Source organism: Neodiprion fabricii, chromosome 5 (genome assembly GCF_021155785.1).
Source record: "Neodiprion fabricii isolate iyNeoFabr1 chromosome 5, iyNeoFabr1.1, whole genome shotgun sequence".
In the NCBI taxonomy this organism is placed as follows: Eukaryota; Metazoa; Arthropoda; class Insecta; order Hymenoptera; family Diprionidae; genus Neodiprion; species Neodiprion fabricii.
This window is the reverse complement of record NC_060243.1, coordinates 30,011,961-30,037,088: the sequence shown is the minus strand read 5'-3', so window position 1 is coordinate 30,037,088 and position 25,128 is coordinate 30,011,961. Positions and strand designations below refer to the sequence as shown.

Below are 25,128 nucleotides of genomic sequence, written 5' to 3'. Positions count from 1 at the left end.
CGTCCATGTTTGTATGTACGTGTTCAAATGTGCAAAGCAGAAAGAATATATTTGAAAATTTTACCCATCCATCGCATGACAATGTAAAATAATTTCAGTTCATCATCGTGGCTTTAGGCTATTACAGCATCCATGAAAAATATGACAATGAAGAAAACCTGAGTGGATAAGAAAATCCCGAGATTCAATCGATCATATGACGCCATCTTGAATTGACATGGGCAAAACATGGCGCCTGACCCCAAGTTCCGAACATCGGGTAAGTTATTTTCAACTTTGCATTGTGATTGGCTGTTTAAAAGCAGACATAAGTTAAGAGAAGAAGGGTGAAAGGTAGGGATAGGTTAGAGGTAAAGGGGGCAGAGCGGCGACAGGGGAAGCTGCGAGGGCAGGAGGGAGGGGAATGGAAAGGTAAAGTAAAGGTTAGAAGAGGTTATGAACTCTAACCCATGGATGGGTGGTGAAGTCTGGTAGCAGCTGTCAAATATTCAAATGTCGCGTAGTTAAATCATTTCTCTCTGTCGGCTTACAAAGGGTAAGTTTTACCACCGAAGTCTTAACAATTTATCTATTAAATAATTCACATCGGATTGCGTCCATTTAATCTCCCCACTCGATGAGAGTTACGATCTTTTGCCGCGAGTTCGTCGTGTTACGCGAGCTCAGGGCTAAAGTTCGCCCACATTTACCGTTTTACACGCATATAAACCCCTGTAATAACCGAAGAGATGCGTCATGCACACTCAAAATATATTTCTCCGCATACTTCGATACCAGTTGATCACACATTTGAAAACTATCACCGCGTGACCCTTTCACTTTTATTCCGTGAAAAAACAATACTCACCTGTCGACATGAACATAACACATCCACGGACTTATCCGAGACAATCGGTCACGTGATAAAATCACGTATAAGTTCTTGAAAGTCCAAAATAATTCTTAAGCGTACACCTCGATCGTCGATTTTGCTTTTCCAACGAATTCATCACGACTAAATGGTAAGGTTTAGAAATTGTGGACAGATTATTTTCCGACCGACCGCAATGATTTGTTGATATATAAACAGTAAACGCGACACGCTAATTGGCTTGCGATCATGATAAATGAATATCACGTATATAAATTTGTCTCGATCGTTTAATTTTTTCTTTTTTATTTTTTTCTTCTCAGTTTAAAATATTTCGTTACATATATTCCTTTTTCTTTCTTCGTCAGCGAGTCATTAAATTTTATGACTCACTTTCAGTCGAAATATCAACTCTACCTGTGAGTAATCTGAAAGATAATATAAATACGAATATGCAATACCGCGTGCGCGGTATTACTATTGCACGGTGAACATAGTTGGAAGAGATTTCTTGTAAAAGTTCGATTTTCTTAATTCGAATTTTTCGAACGTATCAGCAGAAAAAAAAAGAAAGAAGTTCGCTTGAAACGTTACTTGTTTTTAACGCGTTTGCGTACAGCTACAGAAGGCACGCGGCAGAGATAATATTATCATTTCTCTGTTGAACGTATGTACGTGTCAATTGCACCTGCGCTGCCGTTAACACCAGAGATATACGCCATGTCGGTCAAGTAACCTTCGGACCTGTGGCGACCTTTACCTGCTGCTGCATGCGACCGTCCGTTGAATGTATGCTATGCCTTTGTACGTATATGCTTACGAATAGGTATAATAGGTATACCGGTATACTTATACACCTGACATGGCTGGCGTCTACGCAAACGTAAAATCGCTTCTAAATGACTCGCCCCGTATGTTCTTTTCCATTCCGTTTTGCAACTTCGTCGTCTTGTTATACACATGCGAGCATCATTATTGGAAAAGAAAAAAAAATAAATAAATAAAATACAAATAAAAGAACACGTAATTGTCCTCCATGTTACGTGGTGTACCGTCGAATCGAACAAACCTGTGCAAAGAAAGACAACAATCTTTTCAAGGCCACATAATATGCATAAGAGTGCGAGCGGTATATCTGCAGGCGCAAAACACGAGAATTATAACGGACCTCTCGCTTTAATTATATACTTGTAGACATATTGTTTGCAAGAGTAAATCGTTCGGACCAATTTCGTGAGCATCGGTGTTCCGATGTCCGATTACGCGAATCTATTATCTATGGCACAGGCTCGGCAGATACATGCTTGCGGCATCGCAGGTGAGCTTAGAATGCACCTGGCTGCTGCTGTCGTTCGAAAATCGGAGTGTCGAAGTGACCCGCAACCTGCCAACCTGCCAGAGCAGAGAACGGCTCGTGAATGGTTGTGTACCTGTACAAGGTTGAGTTTGGGCAGTCAGTGGTAAATTTCACGTGGTACGTTTCGCTCTTATTGAGTAGTGGATTCGTGAACCTGGTGAATTCTCGCTTTATAATAGTGTTATTTTCGTGCGCGTTCGTCGCTGCCGGGTTTCGGATCGGTTCTCAAATCATGTGCCGATTAATATCTAAGTAATAATAACCCTGTCACGAAATCGGATACCATATTCCTATGCGAATGGTACTTCCAAACCTTCGTCGACGTTCAACTCTGCGATTGCTCACCGTTTCTGCATAGATACCTATGTGTATAACACCTATATACGTATGCTTGACCTCATGATACGAATACCAGGTACAGTATAATATACCGCACGGTAGAGCGTGTAGACGTATTTTACAACGCATAAGACTTCTGTAATAGGTGGTGTCCGTTTGTCATTACTAAAATTATTCCAAGTCGTCGAACGGTCGAAGGAATTCTTTCTAACCTTTGTGACTGTGTACACATTCGATAGCCAGTTGTTTCCGTTGGAAATTCAACGTGTACGAGTATGAACGTGCCTCGTTGACTCCAATACACTTTCAACTCACTTTGACCTTTGGTGGCCATGTTGTATAGTCGTTGTCAAAAATCTTCGCAGTTGTATTTAGTTGAGGTATAGTAATACCGTCTGGAGGCCTTCTTCGATTTGTTCTTGGCGGGAAAGTAGTACGTGATTATCATTTTTATTTTCTTTAAATCGTTTTGTTTTTAAGGTTTAGGTTTTTTTTTTTTTTTTTTTAATGATTCATCACTTGAACCCACGAGTTCTTATATAAGCAATGTCAAGACGTGCTTAATTAAATAGCAACGATTGCCTCGGGGTTTGAAAAATAATTGCATCCGCGACGGGTAAATTGTGAGGTATATTATATTATGTTTCCGAGGTAAATTTCAGGTCGTTCACTGCAGTCATGCTGCAATTCATTCGAAATGTTCGTATGTCAGCATGTCAGCTTCGAAGACGTTACACATCGAAGGTTTCACGTCATCAGCGTATCGCGAAAGCTATAATATTTGTTGTATATAGCGTGCACCTTAATTCTATAGAAGAAGGAATAAAGCATACATAGGGATAAATATGTACACGGATAGAGACATAATGTAGGTTTATTCAACCGTCGATGTTTCTCGGAATATTTAAATAATCGGAGCCACTCATTTTCACGTTGTTTTGTTAATATGAACGAATCGTTCTTTCATTCGTGTTCAAATTTTAAAATTTCAATTTTCCGCAGTTTTCGTGGATCATTACAAGTTAGGTGTAAATACAATGTGGTCGGTAATATGAAGTACAAAATTAATGACGTAACACGGACGTATATCATGTGTACATTTAATCTTGGAAAATATAAATTTCAATGAATATATAATAAATTCTTGACGCTGTTCAATCAACCAGTTCGTGCCGTTCTATTTTATCCAATTTCGTATTTCGCCGTTTGAAATCAGAATTTGCTATACTAAACTGGGACGTCTGGATTTCGCAGTCTTCAAAATTTCTAAATCCACTTCTAATTGCCTCCGAAATCAGCGTGGCATGTAAAATAACGCGTCATCGGAGCTGGGAGTATGATTTCTTAGTCCGTTCGAGGTTTCGATTTTTTCCATTATTTCAAAAACAGTCGAATACCAAGGAAAAAAAATAGAGTAATTTCAAATAAATTCCCGATCAGAATATATCAATTAACTAATGTATTTTGAGGAATCGATATAATGCACACGTAGTTGGCCCCGTCTACGCGTTACAAGTATAATGCATGAAATTTTTGTCAAACGGTATTCGCTTCTCTTTCTCGTTACCACAGTTCAAACGGAACAGTTTCGAACGTGAATTCCGTTGCGTCAGGTTCGTCTTCGATTTCGTCGGGGATATCAATGACGAATTATAGTGCATATGCTGTACATAATACATACGTAGATTATATAATAAAATCAAACTTTTTATGACAGGCAGGTAGCTTAGGTCATGCACAACGGAAGGTGAGGAATTGTAGACTCTGTTGCGGAGATGAGGACCATCTTTCACTTCTTAAAATGGCGCCCGAAGAGGATAAGGTTAAAGGGGAGAGGGGGAGGGATAGGGAGAGGGGGGGAGGCAAGAAACGGAAGGGGTAGTGGAGGAAAGGAGGCAGACGTTCGAACCGAACGATCTAGTTTACATTCCTGTGCTTTGACCGTGCCGAACAGGACCTGGAATGTATTAAAAATAATGTCGAAAATTCGTACGCCGCAGCGAGCCCTTTATTATTACACACGGTTTTCGAAACAAACCGTAATACCTGGCTGTTCTATATGCAACAGTTTCTTTACTTGACATATATATACATATATATATATATATATATATATATGTGTGTATTTTTAAATTTATTTACACAACTCTTTTATTCTCGTTCTGTCTCATGTCGAGAATTAGTATTTACCTCAAGTGTATTTTCAAACGAATGGTACATACAATTAATGAATAAAAGATAATAAAAATTTCTTCCGTTTATTAATATTATTGTTATCACTATCAGTAAATATTATTATATTCAGAATATTTGCAAATTGATCGTAAAATTAAACCGTTATACGTATATGTACTTCAATTATTCATTCTTAGTATTTGAATAATTCTTGCTCACATCACAGGGGATTTTTACTTACTAGAATTTATAGTTACAATTGTTTAACAATGATAAATTGATTCGATCTTATTCTTGTGGCGATATCGCCATTTATGCTTGATCATTCGAGTAATTGGTTTCAGGGGAAAAATAAGATGCGATTAACTATATATTAATATAAGCTACAATACTGATATTTGTTGTTATAAATAGGTAATTTTTCAAATAACAATAAATTTTTTCATAAATCATTTCAGAAAGACATGGACAGAAATCACGTTGAGCAGAGCGATCATGCAAACAATTTGAACAATAGTGAAGCAGATGTTAAACTGGAAAGAGATTTTTGCAGTCTGGTACAGCAGCCAGGCATGGATCATATCGGGGACATCGAAGTAGTGGTAAGAATCATATAATTCACTTACATACGTCAAAATGCATAGAAATTTTTTTTGTCAATTGTGAAATTACTTACCGACATTGTTCTGGTTTTTATGGCCTGACGACAGTCTTATTTTGACCAATTATTTATCATATTTTGTATCATTTCAGCTCCCATTTAACAGAGACGCTCGAGGCCCTCTTGGTTTGGGTTTATCGTTGGAGTTGTGCGTCGTTTGCGGAGATCGTGCAAGCGGACGGCACTATGGTGCGATAAGTTGCGAGGGATGTAAAGGCTTCTTCAAACGGAGCATTAGAAAGCAGCTCGGGTACCAGTGCAGGGGTAGTAAAACGTGCGAAGTAACGAAACATCACAGAAATCGTTGCCAATATTGCAGACTTCAGAAATGCTTGGCGATGGGAATGCGCAGTGACTGTAAGTCCCATTTCACTGGATGGGAGTAAATTACGACTGTTAAATTTCAAAATCAATCCTTTTAGAATCGAAATGACCTCGGACATTAGAACGAGCTTTAAATTTTTACCTGGTTCACTATCGAACGATGATTGTCAGTGAAAAACTTGATGGATGTAATAAACATAAGCAAGCTTGGGGTGTTGCAGCGGTACAGCACGAGAGGAAGCCTGTTTTGGGGGACTCGGGTAGCGGAAAAGTCGGGAATCGTAGTCCCAGGGTGAAGCCAGAACCACAACAATCGATCCCTGAGACACCGCTGACTTGGGAACAGCCAGAAAGTCCGAGTATGGAGGAACAGAGCAACGACAGCGATCTCAGCGACGTTTTGACCCTTGCCAGAGAGCGTTCTTTAATTTCTCACGCCCTGGACAGTATGGCCAGACTTATTGGGGAGGTAAGCGACACTTTTTAAGAAAAAAGTGGCGTTTCATTTGCTTTGTCTGTTTATTGATTTGGCGACCTGGAAATGAGTTACTTCTTGATATTAATTCTGTTGATGATTCTAGAGCGTCAATGGCACTAATGAATCCGAGGAGGAATGGACAGGCCAATTATTGTACGAAAAACACACGCAGTTTGAACTCAAAGCTCCTAGTCCAGCACCTGCTTATCTTTCGGTACATTACATATGTGAAAGCGCTGCTAGATTGTTATTTTTATCTGTACACTGGGCCAGAGGTATACCAGCATTTCAAGCATTACCGTAAGCTTTTCTTTTACACAAATTATTCGAAGGGCTGGCAGCAAGTCACTTTTCTGATTTCGGATATTTTTATGTAGTGAATTTTCTTTCACGTTCAGAGTTAAGCTCGCTGCTACCAACCCTGTTATTACGAATTAGGAGGTGGTCTAACTCAGATTTCGTTTATGCGATACAGACAGACTGCCTCTTTCGACTAATATACCTAATCTTCGCAGTTCAGTCCAATAAGATTGAAAACGTGTATTCTTTTTTTCACAGCTCCGAAGTGCAGACGACACTGGTGCGTAGTTCTTGGGGTCAACTTTTCACCCTAGGCTTAGCACAGTGTGCTCACACGTTGTCTCTTCCCAGTATTTTAACATCAATTGTTAATCATCTTCAAGCTAGTATAGCCCAGGAAAAAATAACAGCTAGCAAAGTTAAACTTGTTACCGAACACATATGCCGTCTTCAAGACTGCGTCAGTTCGCTTCACAAGCTCCAAGTTGACGCGACGGAATTCGCCTACTTGAAAGCTCTCACTCTGTTCAGCGCCGGTAAATAATAATGATGATAGCATTAACAACAACGGCAGTGGAAAACTTAGTAATGGGCAAATTGTCTAATCAATATTAGGATGAAGCTAAACCAAATTTATATTTTTGTTTTTTGTCAAGAGAAATTTTTCTGCCCCCTTCAGATAACGTGATGTCTGGCGTTTGGCGTAAGAAAGTTGAGGTCCTGCAAGAGGCTGCCTGGAACGAGCTGCAGCGGTGTGTCGGGGCTGAAAGATTACCCCGTCTCCTAATCAGGCTTCCGCCGTTGCGTTCCATCGACCCACGAGTACTCGAGGATCTTTTTTTTGCTGGTCTTATTGGCAGGGTAAGCGTTGCTAGCGTAGTGCCTTACATTCTCACCATGCCAGACTGTAAAACTGAGCCCGAGAACCACATGGGATGACCAAGTTTAATTTGCCTCTGTCGCAGTTGTTTAAGTATTTACGATGCTATAAGACCATGTGGTAAATAAACTCTGGCCAGATCAGGTGAAAGTGGTTCGCGACATTTTAAAAATGCAACGTATCACGAGAAATTTAATGAAAAAGGTTCACTGTATTGTCAATATTGTAGTAATATGGGTCTTGCTATAAAGTTGTAGTTATAAATAAGAAAGGATATAGGGAGAAATAAAAGTTTATTGGCCTGTAATTTCAACCAGTATACAGTAGACATATTCTAAACAAGAACATGAAAATGATTTCGTGGAACAGAATTTCTTATTAGAAAATACAGTATTTATTTTTCTAACAGTTGGAGTAAAGTTTCGTTTACGATCGATATGCTGAACTAGAATAAAAAAAATAAACATAGTAACTGTAGTACGTGATCAAGGATGAATCAAAATAAGAAAGCTCTAGCCAGAGATTGGAGAAAAATATATTCGTTCATGAGAACAAAACCGTTTGGATACAAAACAAATACAAATTTTGAATAGCATAAAAATAGTTGAAAAACGTTTTGCGTTTCCCGTATAGTATGTGAAACGAGCCAATAATGAATTTTTAAACATTGTATCGTAATAATAGGTATTCCTTTATTGCGATTTCACATGTATTATACATCCTTGACGTGTGAAAAAGGTATTAGAAAATTACAAGTATTTGAGACCAAGCATATTTGTAACGAATGAGAAATTTGTATTTTTTATCTATTTCGCCCTCTTGCGAAAAACGTCAATATACTTAAATACTATTTTAAGAGTTTTCAAAGAGTTGTAATAAAAACGTTGACTCGACTAAATGTACATTATATTTAGGTTAATTGTTAATAAATAATAATCAACTAATAATATTGTATAATATCAGTTATATAAATGAACTCGTAAAATGAGAGTATTTTCACAAAAATTAGAAATGGATTACTTCACAATTTTGTTAAGCTGCAGTGAAACATCGAAAATAATTCACGCAATTGACGTTCCTCGTTTCGAGAAAAATTCATTGTACAAAAAAAAGTTATACATATACGTATATATACATATATGCATATGAACACATGTATAATGTAAATCATAAATGTTACGTCAACTTTGTCGGGTGATATAGGAACGACATGTTGTTCATAAAAAAAAAAAAAAATGATTCTATTCAGAATTGAAAAATCCTATAAATGTATGAAAAGCGCGCATTCATTTCGTTGAAAAATTATCTCACTGTAACCTGTATTAGTGTGATGTAAATCATAATTAACTGCATTATTTCGTGAAATTTAACTGGACTCGATTGGATATTCTCGGATACATGTATTCATTTTTAAACTCGATGATTAATTACGTTGCGTATCATTTAGACTGTGACGCTAAAGCGTTACGTATATTCGTTATTAATTGGTGTGCGGGCTTTCTATTTAACAAAAAATATTTGCATTGTTAAGTATTGAAGAGAAGTTAGAAAACAATCAGTGAAAAAAAAAATAAGGAGAAAAAACGAGCCATGGCTCAAGATTTTTTATAAAATTTACCACTTTATAGAGTACAATATACAATGCGGAAGAAGTATTGCGGTGGTTTACTTTACTCTACTTGTAAGACCAGGTTGAGTACTTGAATGTTTTTGGTCATGTTTAGACCAATGAGCGGATAAAAATAGCTAAACAAAAAGTAAACATACGTATAAATATTTAGAAATAGATAAAATATTAAAGGGAAAACTGCAATGTATATAACAAAAAATGTGCCTATATTAAACAAATATTTATATTGATAATAATTTTGTAATTAGCATATATATATATGTATATATATACACATATCCATGTATGTACGTGCATGTACATACGTGTATATATATAGATGTATAAAATCTATATATACACACACTAAAAAGAGAAATAAATAAATGAAGTCTGAGTATGTGTATGAAACGTGATAGTTTATAATTTTCGTTTTTCCTTCCAAAATTTTCCGGCTTGGTGCATAAAGCTGAAGTAAAAGAAAATCCAACAAACGTACAACAACTTCCCAATCAAGGTTTCTACTCAATTTTATTGCAGATCGATCGCGTGGCGAAAGATTAGAACAAAGCAACAGACAAAAAGTGTTTTGCAACGGAAGGAAGATGGAAAAAAAAATAATATAGGCTACAATGAAGGTGTGAGCTAACAGACAAAAGACAAATGAGTCACATTTATATCCGAATCCTACCTACGAAAGTCTCTGTTACTAAACGGCCTTCGATTTATTCACAGAACGGTTGAAAACCCTGAATTTAAGATTTTCATGAGATCTTTGTTATACTTGGCACGATTTTGGGCTGTGTTGCAATATCCGCAACGGTAATTAGTGGATAATTAGAGTGAGTGAAATTACAAATTTCCCGTTACCATTAGCAACGGAAAATTGCTTTACAGTTCAATAACGTTACCAAATTCTACTGAATAGCTTATTCTTAAAATACAGTTACGGTATAATTTTAAATTGCGAACCAATTAGTGAGCATATGAAATTAGTAATTAACGAACACGGTCCGTAGCGAAACTGAGACCGCAATAACTGATTATAGATCATCAATTACGTACTAAAATATCAAGGAAAAATAACACCGTTCTACTAAGCATCGGCATTTTTCCGTTAAATTCATAAGTTGCGGTGAAAAACATTAACTAGACGGTGCTGCCCTCTGTGTGGAAAGATCGTGATCCCGTGAACGAAACAGATAATTAGGCAGGGAGGAGGAATCGGAGAAATTCGGCGCCGGAGGGAGTGACGAACCTAAAGGATTTAACGGAGAAAACTATATCCGTAGCATAGATAGTAAGAGACAATAGCCTCTAATCAGGTCTGTTTAACTAATAGCCCACCACCTTTCTTCATCCTTGTTTGATTTCGTCGCGTCGTTCCGTCCATTCGTTCATTGGTCGGTGAGGACTTTGGAATTTGGTAGGGCTGGTAAGGTGGGGGCGGAGAATCGTGGTGGGGAGGAGGAGGAGGGGAAAGAAAAATTTCCCAGCGAGACTGTAGCCTCACAGTCAGAGTCGGGAATTCGTCGAGATCTCTTGTCCGGCAGACGCTCTCTTTTTTCGTAGGTTAAGAGAGAAAGAGAGATGGCCACGGGAATACACTAAACGATATAGTATATTATCCATAGTGCATCGTCCAAACGAAAAAGTCTGTTGGGGAATTGAAATTTTTTTTTCTAAACGGAGTAAGGATTAAGGATCGATCATAACTGCGCGCGGTGAGGGAGAGTGATAGACACTGTAGAGTGAGTGATTTGCACGTTGTAAATTTGCCACACGGAGTGCGCGTGCATGTAGAGATCCAATTGTGAATAGCGCGATACGTGTGTTGGTACATACGTGCACACTTACACCCGTAGGTACATACCTACCTACAATACCAACATCGCATAGTACGTCCGAGGTGGAAATTGTCGGGGTTATAACAAAAGCTGTACGTTTCTGTGATGGAAGTAGGTTCTTTTGCTCGTCGGCAGGGGGGGGGGGGGGGGGGGGTTAAATGAAAAGGATTGAAAAAAAAAGTGGGCACGAGTGACGAATGACGACGCGTTGCCTTTTCTATTTGCCTATATCGCGAGACTGGATGTGTTTTATTTGACACATCTTGAAAACTAGAGAAATGAAAGACTGATCTGATTGGTTGGTATTAAAAAATCAGCCAATCTCCAGCCTTGTCGAAACTATTCCCTTCCGAAAGTTTGAAATTAAAACGCGTCGACTATTTACTTACGCTTACCGACTGACCGTCGAACTCAACCTCCATATGTACGAACTTTGGCGTGACACACCTTCCGCAATACGTAGTCTATGTATGTGTGTTCGCATAGGTAGATATGGTGCCCCTCTACGTGGAACCGCAACTCGTGGTTCCTTCTGATTTCTGTGATATACGGTTAGAAGCACGAGTTATACTTACGCGAACGTGTGCAATCATTGGTTTGTGAACAGAAAGAAAGCACACAACACGGCTGCGTGTCGCCTGACTGATAAAGTCTTCACCCGTCCAATCGTTTTAGAAAACAATCGAGACCGGTTTTATGAAACAAAAAAGCACAAGTCAAAACGGAGCTTAATACAACTTCACAACATCTATCATGCTTCACTTAACATGCGGAAGTAGGAGTAAACGTGTTTCATACCCGTCGATCAATCGAGTAGTTATAAAAAAAAACTGTTTCGACTACCATTTCTTTGTATTTGTGCGTATTTTTTAATGTTTTTTTTTTTTTGTTTTTTTTTGTATTCGGTAGACCGTAGATTGTCATACGTAATAACTGTTAAGTGTTGACGGAAAAGGAATATAAATATGACTTGTTAATATACGATGCGGTGTATTTGCAGAATAATTTTTCACCTAGCGCTAACTGCATACGCATACATTATAGATCATATATCCATACATCATATTATATTATGCATACGTTCGTAGCTGTATAACTTGTGATACCGGAATCATGTATGTGAGGCCGTAAATTTCAAATACCTGAAGCTTAACAGTATCTTCCTGTGCAAATGGTTTTCCCGAAACTTTTTTCTCTCAACCACCGCTGTCACTACTTACTTTTATCGTGTGGTGTTCTGGTTCTAACCGATTTTCACCAGGATGCGATTCGCTTCGTCGTTTCGTTTTTCTACACTTATTGCATTAATGCTCTTTAACAATCTCAGACAGTAATATGTGTACGTTTTTACTGTTTTTTACATTTTATGACTATTTCGATTTTTCTCCCTCATCCGTACTTATTTTTTAACAACAACAAAATTACGCCTGTCTATACCAACCGTATTGTATAAATATTATAACATACGTGGTGTTCCACAGTTTTTCGGGAGAAACTTATCGAGAATTGAGCTGGGTCAGCAATGCCAAAATCGTCGTCTAATAAATGGAAGTTTTGGAGGTCTCGTGAAATTTTAATTTTTTTTCTCCCCATCTCCGTTTCACTTACAACATTATTAATAAATCGCCTCCCTTTTGTTCTTCAAAATATACTGCAATTATGTCACACACACACACACACACACACGCACATGTTCGCACACACGCATCCCATGTATGCCCTTCTTTAGTTTTGGGTCATTCGATTATTTTTACTTTTAAATCTGCGACTGCAGTTGGGCACGCTTCTTGTTTATGCTGTTTATCGATCATATTGAACTTGGTAACGTTATCGTAACGATTCATGTTGAGAAAAAACCGTTATATCGCCATTTTCGAATTGTCTGAAATTCATAAATCCGTTATGAAACAGAACACACTCATATTTCGAAAGCTTAGTTCCTTAAAAATCATTGTAAAACTATGAAAATAGTAAGTTTTTAACCAATGTTTCGTTACGATAACCTTGCCAACTTCAACCTCGTGTCTATTATCGATCGCCAGTGCTTCTTCGTATACACTGATATTTATTCTCGCGAATTATTACGTATCGACTTTATACATAATACATGCATGCGTGGTGTAAAAAACAGTTTAACGAAGCCCGTCTAATAAATCACGCAATTCAAATTCAAATTCAAATTCGTCAGTTACATTACGGGATATCTCCTACTTATTTCTACTCTTTTCTCCTTCTTTTCTTCCCCCAATAGAGAATTCGCATCTTACCGAAACGTCTGTTGTAACATTTGAAATTTCTCCTCAGACATGGCATTCCTATACCGCAACCGATTTATTCTAACTTCTCATACTACAGAGCTTTATCACTTCGACGTAATAATTAAAGTGATAATGATCATAACTACTATCGTCCTCTAGTATCATAATTAAAAGTTATCAACGGCTATATTTGTACACATTTCAATTTGTACAAATATTCGTATTAAGTATATTATTATAATTAAATTAAATCAACACGTGGCGAAGGCATCCGTGATAGTCAAGAGCTGTGTTATTTTTAAATATCTCTCTCTCTCTCTCTCTTTCTCTACTCTCCTTTATGCATCTTATTCTTATTATACGCAAGGAACTTTGACAAGGAAAAAGTTTTCACCTCATGTTATACGTTACTTTACATAATAACACTTTATTTCTACAGCAGTGTTTCCATTTTATAATGAAATTTTAACTATATTTATTTGTAACTGTATATTCTAATCTACGACTATCACGCTTGTAAATTGTTTTAGAAAACGCATAAGTATACATGGCAATAAACGATTAACCAATCCTTATAACTTCTGCTTTGTTGATATTTTTTTTTGGTTTTTCTTTTCATTTAGAATCTTTAATCATTCGTTACGTTGTCGATCTTTCCTCTTCTTTTTACGAAGCTTTTAACACATAATTGTAGTCATATTCTCACTGGTAATTCTAACAAAATTTTGTAAAACAATTATTATCAGCTATATACGCACAGTTTGACTACTTCCCGTCAGGTTGTTCTACAAGATTATCACTTAAGGTTTAACCGTTGTTTTTGCTTCAAATTGTTTCAAAGGACTTTCCGCCGAAGCTACGACGAATCTACGGACTTCTTATTTTTACATTCTTCAATTCTGCTCGTATTTTTCTAATTCGAAGAATATACACCGAAACGGTTTTTTAATTTATTCCTTTTCCATGTGATTTACGTTTTCAAATTATTCACCCAGCTGTAGGTGGAAAATCTTTGAATATAAATACCACGCGGAAACAACATAACGAATGATCAAGCAAGATTTCTGTTTGGAAAAAGGGTTTTGTGATTGACGCTTATAAAAACTATGTTTAGATGTAAATTGTAAGTTCGATGTATGCGTATATCATGGGGATCATATGAAATTGATTGGATGATCTAAAAAAAAAAAAAAAAAAAAAAACGTACACATCACATTTCTCACTTCTTTATACAATTAAGTAAATTCAGAATCCCCCCCAAATGTGATATAGCCTTTAAAACGGATTTGGTGTGAAAGTAGCGAGAATGATCTCACGGCTAATAATAAGTTGGTCGGCAATGATTGTTTCGTAGAAAAGCGGAAGGAGCTCGAGGAACCACCAAGAAGCAAAAGAAAATCGTCAAGTCGAGTCTGAGTGAAACTGAGGTCGACGTTCGGTCTGATAAAAAGAATAAGGAAAAGGAAAAAGTCGGTAAGGGAAATCCCTGCAGCAAAGCATCGAAGAGAAAGACAGTCATGGAGTGTCCTATCACCAGAGGGGAAACCCGTCTCCCAAAATTAACCCCCATCGTCGACGACTACGAGATAAGCAATCACGTTCTGGGACTTGGGATAAATGGAAAAGTCGTTCAATGTTACGACAAAAAGACTCGAGCTAAATACGCGCTCAAGGTGAGTGACCCTTTTCGAATAATCGGGTGAAAAATAGACGTGGAGAAACAAACAATCCGTGTTTAACACCACGTCTCAAGTTTATGGATAGTGCATACATGTACGTACATAGGTATGTGCCTACGTCATCTGCGAATGACTCATTCAAACTGGGGTCAGTCTCTTCCCGATTGCAATTAATGAATAATAAAGAGAAAGAAAAACATTCCTGCAATGTTTCCACAGATTTGAGGCGAAGTGTTATTACACAATATGTCTGAAACTCATTTTGAGAGAACCTTGAATATCTTTCCAAATGACAGACGACAGTATCGGAATCACGATCTAGATATCTGTAATTCATTATCAATCGAAATTGATGATATTATATAGAGTTGGATCAATCACGGCTGAATCACCGTATGCGAGAAAGGCACCGCGCCATTCCAAATCCATACTTGCTGAAAGCAACATTCCGGTATTGCGTAAGCTGTATGATATTCCGAGTATTCCCTGATTCCTGCAAGTTGAATAGTTATTTTGTGGCTTAGACTCTGACAGCCTTGAAGTAGCATTAATTTGGGAGCTGCGGTCGCTGGGCCGATCGAAAGAACTGCGCACGCGTTGCTAAAATAGCGTGAAATACGACGACGAGTATGATAGTTAAGAAAATCCCCGCCCGGCTCCCACTTCGCGTTTTTTAAGGCCCGTTACGGTCGTTTTTCGTCACATATCACCGATTTTGTGATCGGAGAACCAACCCACTAACTGATAGAGAGATTCACTGCCTCTGGTTGTTGCGAAGATGCAATATTTTAAGATCGAGACGCGGATTCTTCGGTTTCAAACAAACATGGCGGTCCTAAAATCAATGATTTCCTTTTTTCCGCCGCAAGGGCGATATTTTATTGACAGTAATTACTCTCCAATTCGTTGCAAATAGTGAGAAATACCTCATTATGGTGACGGTGTTCGGTTCTGAAAAGTCCGATGAAGAAAAAAAAAAAAAAAACAGTACGACGATTCAAAAGATTGCGGAACAGCATTTCGCGGCAAAGCAATAAATATAAAGGTGAACGGGACCAAACTACAGCGAATCTGATCCGCTGTCAGCAATAATTATATTTTGTCGTGGTCTCGTTGAGAATGTGCTTGAATTACAAATTAGGATGGTTTGAAGCGTGTGTACGTATGTACTAAGCAAACAGTTTCACGTAGGAATGCAACCTTCGTATTTCATACCAACTTATAGTACATTATATGCGTGTATTATAACGCAGCGTATATCAGTTGTCACAGACAACTCATAATGCCCACTAGTAATCGTCATGAATCGTTTACATGCTGCTACGGACGGATAAACAAAAGGATATGCCGAATGTATCGACTGCCATTTTATTGTTTCTGCACCAGTTACTTGCTTATGTGTAGGTCACGTGAAAACGGTTGACGTCATCAGAATAGTTGGAGGGATGATACACAAACTTTTTCCGTGCACCGTAAATATTAATTGAATGATTGTTGTTTGGACAGAAGATATATTTGTGTGCTTATATAAATATTGTAGATTCGTGGAATTAACTTGACCTTTCACTGCAACGGAAAGAATTATAAGAACGATCTTGATATCTTTTCGTTCACATTGTTTTTCTGTTCTTCGATTCGCCTGTACAAACATTACGAGTCATTGTATTCTTCTACATTTTTCTTCTATTTCTATAATTGTCTTTCTTATCTGCGGTACGTACGTCAATATTTTTTTCCTCCGTTTTATCAATCGCCTATTTTGAGGAGAAACAATCCTGTCCGGAAGTATCGACTTACAAGTCCATCAAGTCACGGTTAATTTCTAGTTTTAAAATAAAGTTCACGGTCAATATCGAGAAGGAAAAAACTGTCCACGTTTTTCTACGGACTTCACGGGAACTTCCAAAGTAGTTGCATGATCGTCTTCCGCTCGAGTAAATATCTTGTATGCGGAACTTCCTTGTACCATAATGATACAGGAAAAAAAAATTGTCATAGATTGAAATGATTTCAATTGGGTAAGAAATTAGTGAGAATTATTTATTATTCGCCACACGTGGCAGGATCGTTTATAAATGATTATACAAATGAAGTGTTGCAGGAACAGTCTGTTAATGCGATTTCGCAATATATGCGTTACTAGCAAAAAGTAATGCGAATGCCCGAAGCTCCACGTGTTATAGGTATAATCATTGCGAAATCGTTGAATCGATGTTGTACAAAAACATGAACGACAAAAATCAGATTTCTCTATTCTTTTCTTTCCCACTGAACTCTTGCTGCCGCATGTAGTCATTCTCTCTCTATTCCTCGGTGGAAATAACCGTGTGAGAATCCATTATGCAAATTGTATTTACTTTTACAAGCCTATTAAAGAGTATTATTATAAAAATCTTCGAGTTGAATATAGAATACGAGAAGCAGATAAAGAAACAGGAAAAAAAAACATTCAATCGGATACAATCATTGTTGCAAAATTTTTTTATAATCAGATGGGAATACAGCAAAAGGTAGAGAGTAACATGAATGCTGAAAATTTAACTGAAAATAAGTCAAGACGCAATCTTTTTGATATTCATTGCGTATAATTTAGCTATTATGGAAAAATTACTGTCAACTCTCCTTGTTACGTAACATATATCGGCATGTGTACAAGTTTACATTTATACATGCATATCCGTACATATTATACATACGAATATCTATGTCGAAGAGTTTGAGAACATTATCGCTGTATCCTCTAGACGTAAAACCGTAAAGTCGTAAATGGTATGTGGTATGTGGTTATAGAGATTTGCGTTGACGTCGGAAAAAAAATCGCCCATGACTGCAGAACGTTTAATACTTTTCAAACACGTCCAATCCATCTATGTATGTATAAATAAAACACAGTCTTCTGATTTACCGTCACTTGAGTCACGTCTGTATAGGTATAAAGTACACAATGTACTCAAGAAAGGCGTACGATCATTTCGCGAAAATACGGTATTGGAGAATGACGTTTTCGCAGTCGCCTTGAAATTTCAAGAAAGAAAATACAGCATGCCAAGATATTACCACAATGCAGGCCATGACGTGTATTATCGATAAAATTCGAGTGAATTTGTAGAAAACAGTCGTCTGCGTAAAATGAATTATCGTTAGTTGGAATCGATCGGAATTACTATAGATTTTTAACAATTTTAAAACGAAACTTTAAACGAAGCTTCGATATCTAAGCTTTTATTACGATAACAGTATTTTCTATTTTTGTATTTTAAATAGATCTGCCCTGCTTACGAATACAATATATTTTATAAATACTCAATGTACGACTATATCTCGTATTGAAATCAGTAAAAAGAGATCGATTTTTGGCCAACCAAAACCTTTTTAAAAACGTGCCCATTATCGTGTAATCAACACTACTTGTACTCGTACGTCATTTCTTTTATATGTCTATTCGCGAAATTGCACTCCACGGAGATAGCGTTATCGTGACGACAGAGGAACCAACATGAAGAAAAAAAAAAAAAAAAAAAACTAAATAAGCGGAAACCACCGCGATTTCGCACGAGCGAACGTGATATCATCATGTGATTCCCAATAACTTCGTTTTTACCCTCGATTGATTCATCATTATGGACAGATAAAGATCGATTATTTATAATATGAAAGAGATACATACGTGTGTAGGTATAATGTATAAAAAAGAAATTCACTCTAACACGTAAACTGGCTGTGAAATTTTAATTGAAAAGTAAACTTACTTGCAAGGTGATGATTTAGGTATAAACCGCATGGGCTGAGGAATGCTCGGAACGTGGTCCAACTTTTTTTAAACCAAGCTCAAGTCCGATGCATATCGACCAAGTCTGCGGTCGTTGCTTTCGTCCGAGTTCATTCAACGCCCAGATTTTGTACCCGGATCTCGAGAACTGGACATTTCTGTCCCGTTTCCCGGAAAGATCATATGGTTAAAGTAACTTTGACCTAATAAACGTTAAAAAAAAAAAAAAAAAACAGTATTGTGCAACTTCAGAATAACCGAAGGAATTGAAATTGCAAAGTATGATGAATTTGTTAATGCTATACTGAGCTTTACTGGATTTAAAATAATGCTGAAATCTGTAAACAATATGAATTTTCGTGAAAATGCTTGTTAAAATAACGTACCTACGAACTTCAATCTCGTAAAAATTATTTCTCCGGTGCTCTATTGTCGGTGTCATGGATACATAACTAGTTTAAATTATCACCCGATTCTCATACTTAATTTATACTCTGGTCGTAAAGCAAGGAAAACAGTGGCATCATTTATACGTGTGAATTGCAGGTATTGCACGACTGTACGAAAGCTAGGAGAGAAGTGGAATTGCACTGGAGGGCCTCCCACTGTCGTCATATAGTACAAGTGAAGGATGTGTACGAGAATACGTACAGCGGTAACAAGTGTTTACTCGTCGTGATGGAATGGTGAGAAAAATATTACAGATCTTGTTAGCGTTCTGCCGGCGTTATACGGTACACAAACATGGCCGATGTCCCATCAAGATCGAGGACAGAATTTGTTACGCAATTTCCGCTCCCCTTAATGTTCGACGTCCATAATACCGACGTTTTTCGGTCGTGCAGACCTTGGAAAAACCTACGTAATAAATTTTTTCAATGACTTCTGAGCTCGCTAAGAAAACGCTGCACCTGAAGTTACGAGGTGGACGTTCTCGTGTCGCCATTTTGTCCGCTCCTTGCATTTCTCATAATGTAAGATATTTCGCTTGCCGTTGAAAACTGTTCATATTTCATTTAATGACTTTTTTTTTTCTTTTCAGCATGGAAGGAGGCGAGTTGTTTCAGAGGATACAGGACCGACAGGACGGAGCTTTTACGGAAAGAGGTAATTGTCAAAGTTTTCATGATCTTTGATGTTTTTTGCTGCGTCGTAATATTGACAAGGAAAAAAATAGTCGCGCCCATCTTGTACGGGTTTAAAACACGATTTAAAAGGCTTGCAAGCGTCGTATAATAGTGAGAGAATTTATGTGTTTCTATAATGTGCACGATTTGAATACTCAGCTTGTCACGCTCAGAAATAAATACGTTGGGATGTCGAGTTGCCAACCTTATTAGAGTGATTGATTAATTATAATATGTTTCAGAGGCGGCACAAATAATGTACGAGATATGCATAGCTGTGAAACATCTGCACGACATGAACATCGCTCATAGAGACCTAAAGCCGGAAAATCTACTTTACTCGAAGCCTGGTAATATTATAATCGTATTAATACGTAAATATTATAGGTATAGAGTAGAAATTTCCACACATTCTTTGTGTTTCTTCATAAAAATGTTATATAAACCACTCTTCTTCCTGCCTTCTTCTTCATTTATAACACAATTACGCACTACTCAATGCATCATTACTCTTTCACTTACCTTTTGATAATATTTTCAGACATCACAGGAATTCTCAAGCTCACAGACTTTGGTTTTGCAAAGGAGACACATTTGAAAGACACTCTGCAAACTCCGTGTTACACTCCTTACTATGTCGGTAAGTCTCAAAGAACATGACTTGGATACATGATATAATAAGAAATCAAGTAGCTTATGAAAAGTAAATGTTTCATTGTCAAATTTGTTTTTCTTGCAGCTCCAGAAGTTTTGGGACCAGACAAGTACGACAAGAGCTGCGATATTTGGTCACTCGGTGTGATCATGTACATACTGTAAGTAAGAATTACAATAATTCGATTTATCATATTACTCCTATCTTTGAATCGTTATAAATTAACACATTATAACTACTATACTATGCTATTGCTTTGTACAAGGCGGGCAATCAACCTCCCTATCGCTATATTATCTAATCAGAATGCTTATGATTTCAAAGTGACAACACAGATGTCTGTGTTGATCTTGATATATGTATCCATATATTTTTTTCCCTCAATTCATTACATTTTCAGGCGAAATATTCTATCACATCGACATTTAAAACCATCTTTAGTATTACTTAAAGTCTAGGAGAAGTTTGACCACGTTGCTTTCTCTTTTCAGGCTCTGTGGTTTTCCGCCTTTTTACAGTAACCACGGCTTGGCTATTTCCCCTGGAATGAAGAGAAGGATCAGGCTTGGTCAGTACGATTTCCCGGCACCAGAGTGGTCGAATGTTAGTCAGGATGCGCGTGATCTGATCAAGGAAATGCTGTGCACAGATCCTGCTCAAAGGCTACACATCGATCAAGTTATGCGGAACAAGTGGATTTCGGTAAGAGTGACGAAACAATCTAAAAAAACATGGTTGAAAGGCTATGCTGATCTTGCTCTTCATATCTCATTAATCTCTGTTTATTTTCTTCTTCTTGGCGATGTACAACAGAAGCACACGGAAGTGCCAGCCACTCCGCTTCACACTGGGCGAGTGCTTCGCGAAGGAGAGGAACTCTGGCCTGAAGTGCAAGAGGAAATGACCAGATCCCTTGCTACGATGCGAGTCGACTACGACACCGCAGGGTTGAAGCAGTTGGACAACACGAATAATGCTTTGCTGGACAAACGCAGGCGTGCCCGGCAGGCTAACACCGTAACGCCACCGTCGAACCCTACGCCAGCTTCCTAGAACAACGCCTTAATTCGCGCCGGGATAAGAGACGACAGTAATCGCAAACGTATTATTACGTTTCTTCCTAGGTTCGTTGGTTACAGTCTTTTAACGGTTAGGATTATGTTCTAACAATTTCATACTTTAGTATAGAAAAGAAAGCAAAACAACTGAGGAAAGGAAGATAATAATTATTATAATATTATAATACGAAGCTATATTACAACAAGAGCCGACGAACAAATTATTATTTCAAACTTATAACGGCGTGCTCTTCAATTAGTTGTGCACACCGTGGATAAAAGAGACTAAGTGAGAGTTAATACACAATCGAATTTGAGAACGAAATTTTTATACATGCATATACATATTTTTACATATTTAACTGCGTGTTTACGTCTATTGAGACGATAACGAGATACGGGCTAACCATGGGCGAATGCTAAATATTTCCTTCCACTCTCTTTGATCGTGACTGGAAGATGGAAGAGACGTATCGATTTCTGCGTTTTGACTGGTCGCGAGGGATATCCTTGAGGAATTATATTGTAAGCAAAATTTCCAACATTCTAAGACTAGTCCAGACCTCGAAATCTACTTTTTTCCGCTGTCCGATCGTCGAGAGAACATTATCGGGTAATTGGAACGGGAAACTGGAAGTCACATGACCTGGAATCTGGTGTAAAGCAATTTTTATTAAACTTAAGAAAAATCTCTGATATCATTTCAAATAACTCTCGAGAAGATTCGAAAATCCCGTCCCGTAGATTCAGAGTTTTTTGGAAAGTTTTGATAAGCTAGAAAAAAGGAATTGTCATGAGAATTTAGAACTTTGATATACGTGCAACCGAAAGAGAACTTCCGTTTTGAAGTCTTGATCGTAGGAATTATTTTCTAGGTGTGAGTAATTGTTAGAGTAACAGATGAATGAAAATATATTAGTTAAACCGAACATTAAGGTGTTTCCGACATTCTTCTGTCTTTGACAGAGCGAGTAGTATTCGGAATTTTGACGCATCAGGCTAACTACAAACGAAACTAATCATTGATTTTGTGTAAATGATCGCATTGTTTTCACGTATTCTAACTTTCTTTTTTGAGAAATGTACAACTTTTGGGGTTTTCCCTCAATTACATACATTTCAATCTTATTCAACGTTTAAGATAAAATAAAAAATGACGGATTTCAAGAGCTCCGTGGTTTTTACATCACTAGTGAATTCGAGGCTCTTCTCAAAAGAAGGGAAATATCTTTGAGGTACCGAAATTTCTCAAGAAAATTTTTAAGAGGCCACTGATATTCCCTATAAGTACGAAATGTCGAGTCGAACGTATAACAATTAGCATAATGTACTACTTGAGTATTAATTCAGAACGTCAATGAGAACAACCATTTGCAGTAGAAAACCGCTTTACACTCGAATATTGTATTTTACGTATTCATTCATACATTGAAGATTCTTATCCCACAGAATAGGGAATCAGACAGATATAAACATACACGTATATACTGAGAGATAGTTTTTCTGTAATAACAAATAACGAGAGCCTAATAGGTGATATTTTCAATTGAAAAGTATTGTAAAGCGAGGAATATATCATTCGGTACAAACTTTTGCTAATGATGGAGGTAGAGATAAGGATAAGCAAAGAACAAACTAAAGGAAGCAAAGAAAAACGGTGCTGATATTAAAAAAATAAATTATACTTGAAGATACAATGTGAAATCGTTACGAATGCGAGTTACAGAAGTGCCTAAACTGAATTTTTTCAGTCTGAGAGTGCAAGGTACAAAGGAAAAAACAAAAAAATTGGAACTGCTTTTCAATGCTTATAAATAACGGTGACAGTTTCATTTCAATTTCATAAAGTAAAATCGTGTTCATTAATAAAAAAATAAAAACCTTGCGAGAAAAAAATCCGGAAGACGATTCTGTAGGATACCTCAACCTATATATCTATCTAAAAAGCCTACGCTGTGCTGAGTGAATCCGTTTAGAAGTTAAAGAGCTACCGATCAATCGAATCGCATAAAGGCAGTGCTTAGAATATACTATCTAGGTATATTATATGTATATTTTTTAACCGTTCTTATGACTGAGGCTAACTACGACTAAGCTGTCTAGCGCATTTAATTATATACATACATTATTATAGTCGGATATGCTCACACGTCAATTTAGGTAATAACCGTAATGATAATAATTATAAATTGTTTGTTGAAAATATAGGCATATATCTCTATTTGTCGTCAAATACGATCGTTCATATATAATATTATATCCTGTTACTGGTTGCGTGGTTGAAAATAGAACAGTAGTATAAAATCTATATAAGGAAATAGGATAAGTGATAAAGAAATTAATAATAACAATAGTACACAATGATTAATATTTTGCTGAAGTTACAATATCGATAGTATGCTAGACTATTGTTTTTTTATTTCTCTCGATAATCCAATTCACCAAACAATAATATTTTTAGACTTGCATGCATAAAATACATGAAGTTTTCATAAACTGAAAATAACGGGTCACAAATTGAAGATTTTTCATTTTTTCGTTGTAGTTTGCCGTTTTTTACGGCCTCGCGTTCCTACACGGCATTCCGCTTGTTGCATTTGGTAGAACGAAGAAAAAATCCAGAAACTCATAGCCAAATACATGGCTTTCCATCTCTATTTCAACTTTGGCCAAACTACTTAATTTAATAACTTAGGTGACTATATTATTCTATTTTAAGTTGTTAAGAATATAAATAAATACTAGTAGAATTTAACATCATCCCTTTCAATAATATTATTTTTATTTTATTATTCCTCATTTCTCCTTTGCTTCATTCTCTTTTTCTGCTTGACCTCGTTTATTATTATTTTTATCAATGCGAACTTTGAAGAATGCGCTGCATGGCGGAAGTTTTGAATAATACTTTGCGAACACTTAATACTTGTACATCGACCTACTTGTACCCCTCGAAATGAAACTCGTACGGACTAATTGTAATGATTTGTCGTACTCTGTGCGAGTGTTATTTTTTGGGGATCTAGACTTGGGTTAGAGTATGAGAAAGAGCTATACCTCGAATCTGTAATTAATATATATCTGCAAATATTTTAAAACAACTTCGAGATACACATAATAATATGATTAGTAAGAATTTGATATGAATAATAGTCTGATGTAAACTTATTTGTTATCGATTACTATAATAATGTATTAATCTTTGTGATCATCACTTGTCTAATATTATAGAAATATATAGGTATACATTAATCATTACGTATCATTATGTAGAATGGAAAGATATCACGACAGACGACGTAATCAATGTCATTGCAAACAATTAATTTTCATGCAACTGAATTCTGAATACAACACAAAAATTTTTCCTCGCATTATTAATCGCGCCAAAATGTTGACACTTAAAAAAAGGTACGTCTGTAGTAACCTTATCCGTCGTCATAGCTAGGCTGTTGGATTATTACTTATACAAATTACAATATTATACTTATACTTTAATCAAGAATAATAAAAATGCATTTAGTATGTGATATTTATTTTTGGATCTTTTTGTTTCGATCTACCATGACCTCAGACTGTAATATTGTACCTAAAAACTAGTTTTTGAAACGCCAGTGGATAGGCAACAAAACCGGCCTAGCCGTAATTTATTTCTTGATTGCCGGTCCACGGGCGCATACCTAATTTGTTAAAAATTTATTCTCTGTATAAACGTTTTAAAAAAATTGCTGCTGTTACTCTAAACGTATCCAGAAATTATTTCGA

The 25,128-nt window shown here is 36.8% G+C and overlaps 2 protein-coding genes across 24 annotated transcripts; both read left to right on the top strand.

The window, feature by feature from the left end:
• Positions 1 to 57: 57 nt before the first annotated feature.
• Positions 58 to 9,020, top strand: LOC124183132 (orphan steroid hormone receptor 2). Of its 12 annotated transcripts, none has more exons than XM_046571212.1 (7): positions 58 to 259; positions 5,184 to 5,323; positions 5,475 to 5,739; positions 5,913 to 6,175; positions 6,288 to 6,484; positions 6,743 to 7,020; positions 7,164 to 9,020. In XM_046571212.1, the coding sequence occupies exons 1-7, from the start codon at positions 229 to 231 to the stop codon at positions 7,421 to 7,423; spliced, it is 1,434 nt and encodes a 477-aa protein (XP_046427168.1). In that variant the 5' UTR covers positions 58 to 228; the 3' UTR covers positions 7,424 to 9,020. The 12 variants fall into 12 exon arrangements, with proteins under 12 accessions (XP_046427168.1, XP_046427167.1, XP_046427166.1 ...); XM_046571211.1 differs by having other exon boundaries at positions 5,180 to 5,323; positions 5,928 to 6,175; XM_046571210.1 differs by having other exon boundaries at positions 5,180 to 5,323.
• Positions 9,021 to 10,494: 1,474 nt separating this feature from the next.
• Positions 10,495 to 24,895, top strand: LOC124183133 (MAP kinase-activated protein kinase 2). 12 transcript variants are annotated; one of them, XM_046571226.1, is made up of 10 exons: positions 10,495 to 10,664; positions 12,302 to 12,380; positions 14,433 to 14,751; positions 19,073 to 19,212; positions 19,569 to 19,633; positions 19,896 to 20,003; positions 20,195 to 20,293; positions 20,393 to 20,468; positions 20,800 to 21,010; positions 21,122 to 24,895. In XM_046571226.1, exons 2-10 carry the CDS (start codon positions 12,343 to 12,345, stop codon positions 21,359 to 21,361), a joined length of 1,296 nt encoding a protein of 431 aa, XP_046427182.1. In that variant the 5' UTR covers positions 10,495 to 10,664; positions 12,302 to 12,342; the 3' UTR covers positions 21,362 to 24,895. The 12 variants fall into 12 exon arrangements, with proteins under 12 accessions (XP_046427182.1, XP_046427181.1, XP_046427180.1 ...); XM_046571225.1 differs by having other exon boundaries at positions 10,495 to 10,697; XM_046571224.1 differs by having other exon boundaries at positions 10,495 to 10,724.
• The last annotated feature ends 233 nt before the right edge of the window (positions 24,896 to 25,128 follow it).